The 14,765-nt window shown below is 45.6% G+C and overlaps 1 protein-coding gene across 2 annotated transcripts in view; it reads left to right on the top strand.

Annotated features, from left to right (window-relative positions):
- The window catches only part of HSD11B2 (hydroxysteroid 11-beta dehydrogenase 2), a 426,908-nt gene that overhangs the window by 239,629 nt on the left and 172,514 nt on the right, over window positions 1-14,765 (top strand). For both annotated transcript variants that reach the window (XM_069603975.1, XM_069603984.1), the window contains exon 2: window positions 14,523-14,735. In XM_069603975.1, the coding sequence (XP_069460076.1) occupies window positions 14,523-14,735 (213 nt within the window). The remainder of the gene's footprint in view (window positions 1-14,522; window positions 14,736-14,765) is intronic.

Genomic DNA, 14,765 nt, shown 5'->3' on the forward strand with positions numbered 1-14,765 from the left:
CCGATCATTGAAATTTAAATTGCGGTCTTGACGGGTAGCTTGCCCATGACAAGAGTTTCCTGGCTGAGGCCCCAGCTTTGCTGAGGGAAGCGGGTGGCTTGGTGATCTAATCTGCTGTCCTTTCCCTGGCCGCCACTTGCGCGTTTGCTGGCGTTTTGCTGAGCCTGTTTACTTACTTCTGGCCAGAAAGGGACACACTGCCCTCGAGACATCAGAGTGGCTCCATCTCTGCAGAAGACACTGCTGGTGGCCGCTGTTCTAGCGCGCACACTGACACACGCTGTGTTCTTCTAGTTCACATGCCTGCTCTGGATATTCTCAGTGTTCTTGCTACATTTGCACTATGAAATGTCCACACAAAGCCACTGCTGAGAAAGGAACCAACAGCCCCAATTGCGATCTGTACAGACTTTTCAGAAAAGCACCCGCAGCCAGATGCGAGATACACAAAAAGGCATTGCGAACTCTGGGTATCAATGGCACACTTGTGAAAGGCCACCTACAGCAGATGCAATCGGGACATAATATGGACACTATCATTTCAAAGTGCATAAAATGGCAGGTGTCCATTACCATCAAATGACAACAGGCAACATCTGAACAAATTGACCATGAAGGCCCGAAACCAATAGTGAACTTAACTGGTGCTGTGTGCGTGCTGGGTGATGTATCGCGTTTTGGAGAAATACCGATAAATATATTGTCAATATCGATATAGGATCAGACAATATCATTAACATCAAGAAATATTTATTTATACAACAGAATTGCTTGCTGTTTAAATGCAGGGTTTTTACCTCCCCGCGCCACTTTGGACTACTTTGCCAATGTCAATTTGGGAAAAGCATACAAATTGCCCTTTTATAGGTGACCACCCCCCTACTTTTGTCTGGGTCCCCCTCTGTGCCACCCCTACATGTTCTGATTCCTGGAGACACCTCTGCCTGAAAGATGTGTTCTTTAATCTTGCAAACACCTTTGCACCATTCTATAAATAGCAACCTACTTGTACTTTGAAATAAACTCTCAATTATTGTAATTGATTTGTTTGTATCCACCCAAGCATATCCCGTGGTGTTAATGGTGCAAAATGTATGCAATGTAGTTTCCTGTATTGTCATCAGAGGTCAAAGACCATTTAGACCGCAAGCCATGCCTGGCTGGCACCTGCCGCAAAGCTGCAAAAGGTTGAGAGCGATGGCAAAAGCACTGCGGGAGATGGATCTCTGAAACCTTATGCCAAACAAAATCATCCCGCGCGGCATCAACTGCTACATGTGCTAATTTCGAACTAAATGTGCCTCCCTTTTTAACGCAACGAGAGAATGTTCGCGCGGACATTTTCGATTTGTGAAGCATTAGCTTCAGGCTTTTCGGATAGGATTCTGCCTTTCTAGAACAATGAATGTCTTCATGATGACTGAGCACACCTCCTGAAAAATACTCGGGGTGGGGGAAGCACAAGCCCTTTGTTGCAAGTGGTAGTTCTGCCACATTTTTTACATGTATTTATTTATATATACAGTAGGAACAATGCTCTTTTGATCACAAAAGAAAGCACAATAGATGAGAAATCATATTTGATGGGAGGCAGTGAGCTTCTTACAATGGGGTGAGTTTGAGGGACATTCTGACAAGGTTGTGCAGGGGAGTAAATGGAACAGTCATGAGGGACAATACATAAGTGGACATGCATAGTGTGATGAACCACGGTGGGTGTGCACTCGCCTGGGCTTTTTTGATATTTTTTAAAGAAATTAAATGATGGGAGATCAACCTCGTAAAATGTGTGGTGATAAACCGCACACATTTTCCTATGCTCGCCGCACCATAAACATTGTCACGTGTACTCTGGGTGGACACAGCCTACAGGTGCAGTCCTCCTTTCATGTTCAGCTGTAATGTGACAGCCATGGGTACATCAAAGCATCTCAGAAAGGGGGAAGGCAACACCGTCTTCCTGCCATGGCCAGCCTAATTAAATATCAAAGGCTCTGTGGATCCGCTCTGCCTGTGGTCAAAGTTCTGCTGGTGGCAGCGCATACTGATGAGAGTTCATTGAAACAGGCCTGCGAAAGGCCTGATCGCAGAACTGACAAAAGGCAATAGGAAACCACACCTCTTTGATATGCAATGTGCCAACATGAAGCTAGCTCCCACCCCTCTGTATGAAGGGCAGTGAATGTCATGTCTGGGACAACTATTTACAGTAGGCAACCCAATCAGCGGGACCCCCTTTCAGAGGGAAGAAGTATGTGATTTGATGGAGACAAAGTTTGTTCTCACCACAAACTTCAAGGGAGACCTGCACATTGGTCAGGAGCCACAGAGAGCTCAATTAACCAGAGGGACACTTTGATCCACAACAGACTGGAAGATGGGTGGGACTTTGTAGTGCATATTGCCACCCCTTACCTTTCCAGTTGCAAAGCACTCTGGATCTCACCTCGCACATAACCGAAGATTGTTGGTGGGGACCCAGGACTGGTTCATTACGGTAGGCTTAGCCTGCACCAATCACTGGGACCCTGGGCCGGTCTTACACCAGATTGCACCCCAGGCAGGAAGCATCATTTGCGCCCCTCCCCCTAACATAAAATTACAACTACATAAATCGGGTGCAGATCAGGACAGACCCTCTCACTATACTATTTTGGGGGCATGATTCAGGGTGGGCTATGGTTAGAAATGATTACACCTGCATAATCTTCCCTGCAGAATATTCCCACCATACAATGCATTATTTACCAACATAAATATGTTCATCATTCTCTTGAACACTGGTTATAAAAGAGGCATGTTAGTATGATTTCAATTCTACAGTTCATTATACAAATATGGCTCCTGCACCAACTTAACGTAAGGTTAGTCAGATGGGGAAAGTTAGAAGGTATGGGTAAATCGTATTGCTTTGTAATACTCTAATAGAAGTGTCATCGCAGGTGTTTGGTGTGGGCAATGCCCACATGCCCTTACAATGCACAGTCATTTACAAAAGGAATGCCACCAAGTTCTCAGGTAAGAGGGTGCACTCTGCAAGCCTACTTGGCAGACTTTTGCAAAGAGGTTGTATACCACTGATTTCAAACACGACGAAGGAGGATTTCTGTGCTATAAAGGAAGTCGTTTTAATGCATACATACAGGGCTTTAAGTGGGCTGGACCCAGGCCCCGGGAGTCTCCAAAAAGGCTCCCTAGGCGGGGCCCTGCCGTGGGCCCACCTCCGCCTAGCCCCACCCAGCCAACACCTCAGGCAGCCCGTGTGGTGACCTGCCTGCAGGTGTCAGCACTTTGGCCTTTTCTTTTTTCTAAACTGAAGTGCTGACACCTGCAAGCAGCAGGCATAACCATGCAGTGCAGGCTGCCTGATGTCTGTGTACTCGGAAAAAGAGGAGGGATGGCCTGCCCAGCTCTCCTTTCGTTTTGAGTAACTAACTAGTCATCACCCAGCATGGTGCTGGGTGATGACTAGGTTATTCAAAAACAAAAGGAGAGACTGGGCCCTCCAGCCCTCCTCCTGTTTCAAGTACAGACCTTCCATTCAAGGAGCCTGTGGTTAAAGCGGCCTCCTTGAATGAAAGGGCTGCCTGCTGCATACGAGCTGGGGCACACAGGTGTCGCACCTTTTGGTGCGCCCAGCCCCTTTTGTTTAAAAGGAGGGGCTGGGCGCATCAAAGGTAATAATGCTAGTGTGCCCCAGCTCCAACTTTTACCAGCCCCTCCGCCCCCCGCCGCCAGCCCTTAATCAAGGGTGGCTCTCGTTAGGGGGCATATCCTAAGGCCATACTCCCTAACTAGGGCCCCCCTCTTGATTTCCAATCCCACTTAAAGCACTGCATACATACACACATGCTTCCAATCACTGCATCACTAACAGGTCACCCAAACATTGGTTTCAGTCCGATATGCCTCGTGCTGCTTTTAGTGGTCGTCTTGCTATCCTGCTATCCAGTCAGTGCACTTTTGACCCTTGCTTCCATTTCCAATCCCTCTGCCACTACTTGATGTCCAAGTGCATAGCTGCCATGTGAGCCACTAAGAGCCATTCCTGGCTTTTCGCGTTGCATGATTGGATTTGTAGTTTCATGTTTCCCCTGCTACGTATGTGCCTACAAATTCCAGCATGCAAAGTCAAAATCAAGAACAGTCTTGTGTTATCAGGCATGATATGGGACCATTTGACAGCTATGCAAGTGTTAATCAAAAACTAATGCTCCCGGCACATTTTGCTGCTGCTCTTCACACTCTGCTATGCCCAGTCGTGTGCTTTTAAATGCTCCTGTAGCAGATGTGTTACCACGTGTGGGCTTTTGGGTAAACTAAAGCACGTGTGTATCCTATATTTTTAAGAAGACTGATCCTTATTTCTGATAACACCCCATGGTGCCCAGAGTAGTGAGACGTTCAGCAGTGTTCATTTTCTTAAGTCCTATCCTTTTAAATTCTGGTTCTTCAGGTTTTCAATTCTTGTTATACATGCATGATAGGACATATTCTAGAAATCACAGAGATCTGAGTAGTGCCAAGAAACGAGCAACTAGACGTGTTTAACCAGATGGGGAACCAGTCCTGCTCCTCAGACAACCGTGTGGTCTGGTGCTCCATCCCAAGTCCCCCCACTGCATTTTACTCCTATGCCACAGGCATCGCTGGGTGTCTGACAGTTCAGCATAGAAGCCTGAGTTTTGAAGTGTGTGTAGCGCACGTTTGTCTGTGCGTGTGTGGCCAATGCAGGTCTCTGCATCAGGCCATGTATTTTAGAAATGTCAAAATTAACTTGCAGGATTAAAAGTACTTCTTTTCATCTTGCGAGTTCATTTTGACGCTAGCCTCCCATTCACACCTCGTTCACACTCCCATTCACACCTGCTGGCGGTGGCGCCCCCTGGAGGCTGGCACATCAGGCAGCTGCCTACATGGCCTGATGCAAAGACTGGCCCTGCTGGGAACCATTTAAACGAGGGTTGAGCCCCTCTTTTGGCAGATCATCCGACTACTTTGAAAAGGAGTAAGAAGGCTCATTTGTAGCCTGGCTGAAGGTAAAGTCTGCCTGACAGCTTCCGCCAGTGAAGGAAGGCCAGGATTTCCAAGAGGAAGCAAGACCCCTCCCCTAACCATATCCCAGGGAGCAGAGGGAGATACTGACCTCAGAGGACCCTTCCAGCAGCTCCAGTACCCAGCCAGCACACAGTGTGCTCTGCTAGGTTATGCCAGCAAACCTCCTAGGTAGGAAGTACCAGAGAGTCTGACCAAAGGACAAGGCTGTTGCCTGCAAACACTCTCCTCAGCATTCGGCTACCCTTCTTAAAGGATGACACATGCCCAGCGAAGAAGCTAGGAGGACACAACAAGCATCAACCAGCGTCCATCTTTTAAGGACATTTTCGCGGCAGTCGAGTCCTTGAACCGTGACCAGCTGCACCACTGACTGTTGTCATACTGCAGTCACTAAAGACGTCCAAGACGCCTCGACCAGGATTCCAGATCCACCAACAAGCACAGAGACGATGATTCTTGACCCCGAGCCTCCGTGTAGGACAGCCTGCAGCCGTCCATCCAGCCTCGCTTGCCGAACTGCCTGCCGCCTGATGCCCGCATCTGTCACCCATCTTGAACTCTGTTGCAGGAACTACAAAGCATCCTGGATCCGACTCTACGCCATCATCTCAAGCACTAGGTACATTGTGGTTCTGTCTCCCTGGTCCTTCTCCAAAGGCCCCTAGTGACATTTAAGACCCCTTGCTCCCTTGGTGCTGAAACCAAATAACCTTGAACAGTTGAGACTGATTGCTTTACCGACTACCCTCCTGTCAGTATCCAGTGTGCATCCCTTTCCTTCGTGAAACGGTCTGTTCTCCGTGTTCCTTTACAGGGTGGGTTGTATTTTAATTTTATAGTGTGCTAGAACTGTCTGTTGTAATAATAATAAAGTAGATCTTTGTATACAACCTTCTCTGGACAGTCCCTTTTATCATTGGGTAATAATTGTATTTTCGCTGTGTTGCAACTAACCAACAATACATGACCTTGCAGAGATAAGCCTCTCATTCCATCCACGTTACCAAAATTGGACAAGGAGCTTTATATTTGACATGTGTTTCCAATTTGTTCGGATCCCTTCTTGTGTACTAGAAGTGTGGGGCTGATTGATGCTTTAGAAACCGATATTCAACCCTTGACAACTGGTGCCCGGAAAGTTGATTCGTCACAAATAGATTAAAGACAACCAACATTGAACATTTTTAAGTGCAGGTAGGCGGTATGGCCATCTGTACTCGGGATGTGACCATGATGGGTGAAGTGGAGGCAGTGAGGGACAGGTTAGAGGCGAGGGACATTTTTTAGCTAGCATGCAGATGAGAGGTAGGTTAAGAGGGGAACTTGGATACCAAGAGTAAAGCAGTGAATCATGAAACCCCTCTAGACCGTCTCCAATTGGTAGTTCATAAGTTAATGAGCCCATCACCCCGGCCCGGGAAAAAAGTAAACCCAAAGAAGTGATGGGTGGAAGGTTTCGAATTAATCTTCCACACCATTTTTTTGCCCGTATGCACCATTGCAAAAGGGGTCCAGCCATATGCAAGTCAGGTACTGCCACCAATGGGAGCAGTCCTGCCTGAACTGCTAGGCCAGGTCCCCTCTGCACGGAAACACAATTAACCCCAGACATGTTTCAGCCTTGTTGGGCCTCCTCAGTGGGGTGCAGCTTGGTTACCTATGAGCAAGGGACCCACTTTTGGGCATTCCCTCGCACATATGGAGACAAACTAAAAAAAAAAAAGTGATGGGTGGAAGGGTTTGAATTAATCTGAATCACCGGCATTGCTCTGGGCAACTTTCCACACCACCGTTTTTTAGCAAGCAAAGTTCTAGCTCTGTCATTTCCAACCTTGGTCAGAACTAAAGTGTATGGACCAGTTCTAATCGTGGGCATAACTGTACAAAATTGTGTGCACTGTAATGCACATTATGTGGCACATTATGAAAAAACCTTTTCCTAAATGTTTAATGAGTCCCATTTTGTGATAAACCGATAAACATGACCCGATTATCACATCATGTAAAACCCTCCTAAGGCCACGGGGGCCTGGCCTTTAGGCTAGAAAACCATATGATTAAAACTCAGAGCAGCAAATATTGCAGCCTTTTGGTGGTAACAAACCTTTGTATATGTACCAGTAAGAGGCAATATTCCATGATTTAGTGCAAAGGAAATAAACGTCACCACTTGATGTTTTTGGGGCACCAACAATGTTGCACTGCGGCAGACTGAGAAAAGTATGAGTAACGTCCTCCATTTCCATCACATGTAATTCATCACAGGTAAATGGCACATTTAAAGTTACTACTGCTCCAATTCAACACTGTCGTAGTTTCAGAGTGCCGGGTGTTCTCAGCGGAGTGGTGTACTGTGCCCTTGCCAGGGGTATCTACACCTCAATCTACTGGAGAAAAGAACATGAGGGAGGGGAAGTTAAGAAGATGGCTCAATGGGCAATAAACGCCACCAACATAGGTAGTGAGGGGTGCATTGGCGGTCGCATGGTTTGTGATAGCATGGGTTCATATCAGCCCTGTTAGGTGGAATGCAGTTCTGAAAAAGCCAGGAGGTGGATATGTCACATGCCTTGTGATAAGTGAGTTGTGTTTCCAGCGCAGATTTTGAGAATTGTAAGTTAATACACAAAGTAATGTTGACTGCATGATGATTCAAGATTGTGCTCTGGCAATCTTGAAGCTTGGTGGCTTACTTTCCAGGGCATCACTATACATTGTACCCCAGGTCAAACTCCAGAATGTTCACTCTGTGGTTGGCAAGTCTGAGCAAAGATATTGTTGGTAACAGATGGTAAGGGAATGGAGTGGTCAAGAGACTGGGAGTCACTACTTTGCTGGAAGCTTTACAGGACTGCCACTCCGCACCCCTTACTCCGTGACAGAATGGCATATGCTAAGGGTGCGAAAGCCCTGAATTTTAATTTTTATTAAATAATATGTTGCAGGTCATTTTGATTCTGAAAGGGAGTATTGCTAATAGGACCCCTTCCATAAATGCTTCATGCCAAAGAGTTTTGTACAAATGTGCCATTTCTGTAACCAATCTATTGACATCTACAGAACCAGCTCTGGAGTGGGTCAGAGCAGGTTCAAACATCACATGGACCCTTGACTGCTGCTGCAAAGTTCCTGCAGGCAGAGGTGACTTAATCTTCAGCGCTGCTGATCTCAATTAGGATAGTATGCCTTAGTCAGTCTAGTGATGTGTAAATCTTGAAATATAATCCATGTCTGGTTGTGGTAATGTGACTGCTAAGGACACACACTTACATAGCCACAGCACTTCATTAGATCAGTGTACGCTCTAAGAGCAGGGCCAGCTATGACAGGACTGATCTATATTGGTGTCTAGGCTAACTGTCTCCACAGCTGCTATGTTGAACAATATCCAGGATGCTGCCTCTTTGATTGTGTGAGTGCTGCTGAACCAAAGCCTCCCTCTGCTGGCTGCACTGTAACCAGAAGTGGTTCACTGAAGGTGAAGGATCCCCTGTAAGTGTCAGCCAAGCTCCGTGGAGTGGGAGTGAAAAGGGACACTCACCCTTTGGATTGAGACTCCCACTGACCCAGACGTCCAAGAGCAGCTGGAGTCCTGTTTCATCACCTCGAATTATCTTCAAGCCGCTTAGACCATGCTCAATGCCCTTCAAACAAAAACAGGACCCATAGTGAACTGGTGGACTCCAGGCCTTTAAGACGAGGTAGCCATACCCTTAAGATGGATGGGATGGAGAAGTTACTCAAACATCAATAATCGAAACGACTCGGGTAGTTGGCAAATAGGTAACTGTTTTAATATCAATTATCTAAAAAAGGAGTACAATGGACATCGACGGACGTCTCAGCGTAAGATCTCTCAATGCATCTTTTAAAAAAGCATTCTTTTATAGCAAGAAATCGTCATTGATGATGTCAACCTACGTATTACAAACGTCATCCTACGTGGCAAACTACAAAAACCTAATGGCAATTGTGATAGGTTCTTAAGGAACCTCTAAGTATACGATCCATACTCATCTAAGAGAGTGAAGAAAAGTGATAGGTTTCTTAACATCAGGTGGGGCAACTAAGCCCTCCCCTTTAAACAGGTCACTATGAACGTCACTAAATACACGATGTCCCATTGGTTCCACAAACTATAGGACCCTTAATCCTGTGGTCGCCTACAATTGGTTGGCACTCTAACCTCTGTCAGTACTTTTCCACCCATGTTAGCAGCACGCAAGCTGGTCTTCCAGGTGCTGGTGAGCTAGTCTTAACCATAGCTTCCCACCAATTAGCATATTCATCTATCATCACCTCAGTTGTCTGCTGTCAATTAAGGCTTTGAACTTGTCTTTGGAAGGAACTAGAGGGAACTCGGCCTGTACAATCTGTTTAATCAGGTGTAAATCTTGAATTAAACGCCACAACCCCCTTTTCCTTTCTTCACAGGATAAATTGCGGTATTGCATAGAAACTTTGACGTCTCTACGATGCCCTGTTCCATCATAGCAGATATTGTCTTAAAAATACCTTCATCTGCTTCTCGAGACATATGATACTGTTGTGCTCGAGGTAAAATTGCTCCTGGTTTCAATTTAATCTTCACCTCTTCACCTCTCCAACTCCCTTCAACAGGCCTATGTCATAGAGGCTGGTTGTCCATAATGAAACTGGCACTTTCGCCATGTCTTCATCAAAATACTCAGGACGTTTCTGGGCTAACATCATTTTCTGAGGAACCTCACGTTTAATTGCTCTTACCCAATAAGTAATGCTCATCTCAAATACGTCGTCATCTGATGGATGGTCTCCAAACATATCCTCATCAGTGATGTCAGTCAATCTGTAACCTTCCCCAATGGCAATCACTGTGCACCATTGTCTGCTGTCATAATCATTCCCATCAAGCAAAGCCATTTCTCCTCGCACTATGGGTGCTTGTAATTCTAAAGGAAAGAATCACCCTTCCTCTTCATCCATAGGTATATTTGGCCTGAATAAAAATTCATCCGGTATTCTCATAGTTCTGCCCACTAAACCTGGCAGCCATGTAAACAGAATGTGTACCCCATAGTGAAAACCTTATGGTCCTAACGGTACTCCTTGCATGGCCATTTGTCCTGCAAATGCTATAAATTCACTCATGTTTAAATAATGCATTCCTGGTGTTGGACATACTATGCCTTTATCAGTGAAAGAAATTGTCCAACTTTGTCATTAAATTGCTACCTAATATATTGACAGGTGTCTGCCTTAATAATAACAAAGGCACAGACATGTCACACTCTCCTATAGAGACTAGCAAATCTTCAGTAAAAGGAACTCTGCTTGTAGCTCCTGTGAACCCTTGAGTATTTCTGGCATTTCCGGACATCCAACATTTCCCCTCTCGTATACATGAGCGTGTTGCACCTCCTACTAAAAAAGAAAAAGATTTGCCTCCTATATTGACGTCAACCCTCGGTTCCTCTTGAGAATTGGCCATCACTGATAGTATTGAGCACATCAAGTCTCCCAGTGAGCTGCCCTGTTGTGGATACATTCTCATCCCTGTACCCTGAAAGGATTTCCTCCTTCAACCGTGACACCCCTTATTGTAGGAGTCATTAACTAACCCGTACTTGTACTCTGCTGTATCTGCATGGGTGACTGTTGTGACTGCCCTTGTGGTGGATTCATTATGGCCTACTGTGTTTGAAAATCTTGTTGCATTCTCGGCGCTTGTGTTTACTGCACTGTGTGATTCTGAGCAAACACATCTCCATTATTCTGCGGATATGCAGGCGGGTTTGCTGTCCCCCCTCTTGAGAATTACCCATCCTGCATGAATACTTGACTTCTAAATGTGTGAGCATAATGTCCTGACATACCACATGTCCAACATATAGGAGGAGAAGGTCGCCAAACTTGCCCCTCCTGCATGCCTTGGCTATCGTTCTGCATGTTTTGAAATCCACTTTGATTGCTCTGTAAGTTTCCCTGATTATTCTGGAAACCTCTGTGTCAAAAGCCTCCCCTTCACCGTGGTGCAAATCCATTATTACCTTGATCGAACTGTCTTTGGTTATTCATCTGCGGCATGCTTGCTGCGAACCCAATCCATCTCCACTAGTCAACACCGCCCCTTCAATGGCGTACTTTGATAGTTTTTCCTGCACTAACTTTGCCTCTTCACGTATCCTAGCATCGTCTTTTTTTCAATTCTTCTCTTGCGAAAGCCTGCAATACTGTGCAATGGTCAACTGAATCTCTGCCCATGGCTTTGCTTCCATGCCCACTCATTTCTTGAGCTGCTTTTGTACTGCTTCTGGCAGCCCTTGGAACAATATATGCTCAAATACAGGTATGGATTTCCCCCAAGCCTCACGTGTATCCAAAGTCCACTGCTCTTGAAAATTCTGAATGTAAACAAGAGGATCCTCCCCTTCCTGCATCTTCTTTGCCATTATAGCTCCCATGTCGGACATGTCTGGTTACATTACTCTAAGCACTTTCCAGACCACCATCCTACAATTATTGAACGGTGCTCCATCATGAGCAGTGTTTACCGTGGTAACACTAGAATATCCTGCCCGTGACCATACGTCATCAGCCCTTTCCCCAAGGATGGCGATCAGGAGACCTTTAATGTACCCTATAGCTAACGTGTTTCCTCCCATCCTTTTCTGTAACTCATGTATCCATTTCCCAGCGCCAAAAGGTAAACTCGGGAGTTTACACCTTAAATTATCCTTATCCATCTGTGGCAAGGTATATACTGTGGCCTAGCTCCTCCCTTTTCTAACAAAGGAAACAGCGAGATCCCAAACTAACATTCGTCTTGCATCGTCTGCCTATCCATAGCAGGGACAATAGTTCTGCTCCGCCTTCTACCTTAACCTGCTCACATAAGGTGGCGAGTACCCCCTCTCACCATGGGATCACCCTCTAGGTGGATCTAGCCGCATCAATGATGTGACGCCCCAGATTTGGGTAGGTCTAGATCCGACCATCTTACTTCCTTATCCATTGAAAAACACCCATCAGTGCCACATACATTGCCTTCCTCCTCCCCATGGAAGGATTCCCTGTCCTCGTCTGACATATCATATGCCCAACCTGTGTGTTTTGATATTAGACTAACTTCTTTACCCAGGATGTTATATGCAACAATCCTGATCTATGCACTGTTGGGTGAAGAGGTTTGATAATCGCCGTAGTAGTGTCCTGAGTAGATTTAGAGACTTGTGCCATCTATTTATTAAGGAAATAGACTGGACAATAGATCGAAATATCCTACACAATTTACTGGTGGAAAACGCAAAAGCCTGGGACTTCTATCACAACATTGAGCTATTAAAAGGCTTTAAGACAATACAGGATTGTGGAAGAAACATACATTATTGACAGACCGCAAACATACCTACTTAAGTTCCCCAGCCCCTGGCTCAGGAGACACTCTATGCCGACACGTTTTGACCAAATACCTTGCTTAGCTGTATTGGATGCTCGTTTAAAGTTGGCCCTCGAAGCCTTGTACTGTCGTTTGTTTAAATAAGAGAACAGTGAAGACCAAAGGGCATTTACTTGCACAGTGCTTGTCACTTAAAACAACAGAATGGAATACTTGGGTCGCTTCTGATATAACGGTAGCCTGCTGTTGACCAAGATGTTTTGGGGTAGATGCATGGTCAGAACAAATCCTGCACTCACAAACGTTTTAATGAAATTCTGGGATGAAATTGTAAGCTTGATATTCAAAGTCTCGGGAGGATAGTTTAGGGACAGCGTGCTCGCCTTGGAAGCAAGACGACACGGAGCAACACGGTTTCGATTCCTGGGTCTGCGCTTAGAAACCTCTGTGTATTAAGCACGTTATGAATAACCTATCATCAAACTCGATTATGAATATGATTTATGTAATGATACATTAAGGTTCCAGTTGTTGGAAATAATGGTATAATAAATTGTATGCAGTTTTATAATTGTTTTGATCATATGAATTGATGTATTGCTTACGTAGATATAGAGACCATTTTATTTTAATTTTATATAATGTGTTTTGGGTAATTTGTCATGTGAAAATCTTTTTTAACTATATAGCACGCCTAATAAATAAATAATGCATTTAAAAATAATTCTTGTAACATAGAGGTGAAGACAGAAGTTTTCAAGGCAGTGGCAAGCTCTGCTCCTTACCCACCCTAAGAACATTAAGGGCGACAGGCTGGCTGGACCAGGCCTACTGCAACAGTGACATTGGTACCCTGGAGTAGGCAGATTCCTGCAATTGTGCTCTACACATTCCTGTCTGGGAGGTGCAGAAAGGAAGGACTCAACTGGTCCGTGGTGACCCAGAAGAGGGCTTACCAACAACCCAGAGACCAAGGAACAGGTCTGAGTCCTAATTCACAAATTAAACTGCTTGTGAGCTACAACAACCCAGACAGACATTGTCTGCCTGTCCCTTGCTGCTTGTGAACTTCACAGTGTTTTTTGAACCCAGTCGCCCAGCTCACCAACCTGATGCCGAATCACCCCCTCAGAAAGTGCCTTGAATCCTGTATTGATGCTGTCAAGCTGCAAGAACATGTCAAAACGGTATTTGGAGTGGGTGTGTCCCCCTGGCACCTTATGAGGGCCCGAGTGACTTGATGACCCCACTATCTCTACCTTTTTCCAAAGACCTCTTCGTTTCAATGACATTGCTTTTGAAATCTGTCCCACCCCTGTGTACAAACCCCAGAGTACCATTTTCACCAAAATGCCTGCATTCTCTGGGCTCCCTCCAACAGGGGGGGTGTTTAGTGTTTTTAATTGTGTGCATTTTTAATTTGATTAAAGGTCATATGTTTAGCGAACTTGGTTTGGACATTCTTTTATTTGTTTTGTGTTGTAGTAATGCTGTCTGTGTTGCTACTCTTACCAGCTGGCATCCCCTTCTGAAGAGTATAGCCGGCCCTCTGCCCAGTTTACCAAAAGAGGCAAGGCAGAGTTGGGTTTCTTGTAACCGGGCACCCGCTGATCTAAATTGGTGTCACCATACTGATGCAATGAGAAGAAATGCCCAGTCCATAGATTACCCAGCAGTTCCATGTACAGATTGAATAACCTGGGTGGACGGGGAGACCACTGACAGGCCCCAAAGCGTAAACCGGTGGCGGGTGAATGAATTGATGGCCTGCGGTTCTCAACAGCGGCTGTGGGACCCTAAGTGAGCAGCACTAGGCTCAGACAAGCTGATGGGGTTCCAAAAAAACTGTTCATCCTTGTTGGCAGGTGGAGTCTTCACTGGACTCTTACCAGTGAAGTGTGTTATTATGGGCCAGCAATTCAGGTTGTGTATGGTAATTCAAAATTCTCTTACAGTGGTGTGGTGGTGTCCAAAAATAGCCCAAAAAGCTACTTTGAATGTACATGTAAACTTTTGTCGGAGTAGTTTGTGTTATTTGCTTATACCTACATGCAACTAACCATGAGCCCGCTTTTTTAATTTGCAGGCTGTGACAGTGGATTTGGACATGCAGTGGCCCACAAGTTCGACGCCATGGGTTTCCAAGTCATTGCTAGCGTGCTTGACATTGGGAGTGCGGGAGCAAAAGAACTGCGTCGGAGTTGCTCGGCGAGGCTCACGCTTGTTCAGATGGACCTCACCAAGTCAGATGATATTCAAAAAGCACTACAACTCACAAAGACTTTGACTGTGGAGACTGGTAAGATATTCTTTGTCTGTGTCCTCAGTG

The sequence above is a fragment of the Ambystoma mexicanum genome, chromosome 1p (genome assembly GCF_040938575.1).
Source record: "Ambystoma mexicanum isolate Mex_15411 chromosome 1p, UKY_AmexF1_1, whole genome shotgun sequence".
Lineage (NCBI taxonomy): Eukaryota > Metazoa > Chordata > Amphibia > Caudata > Ambystomatidae > Ambystoma > Ambystoma mexicanum.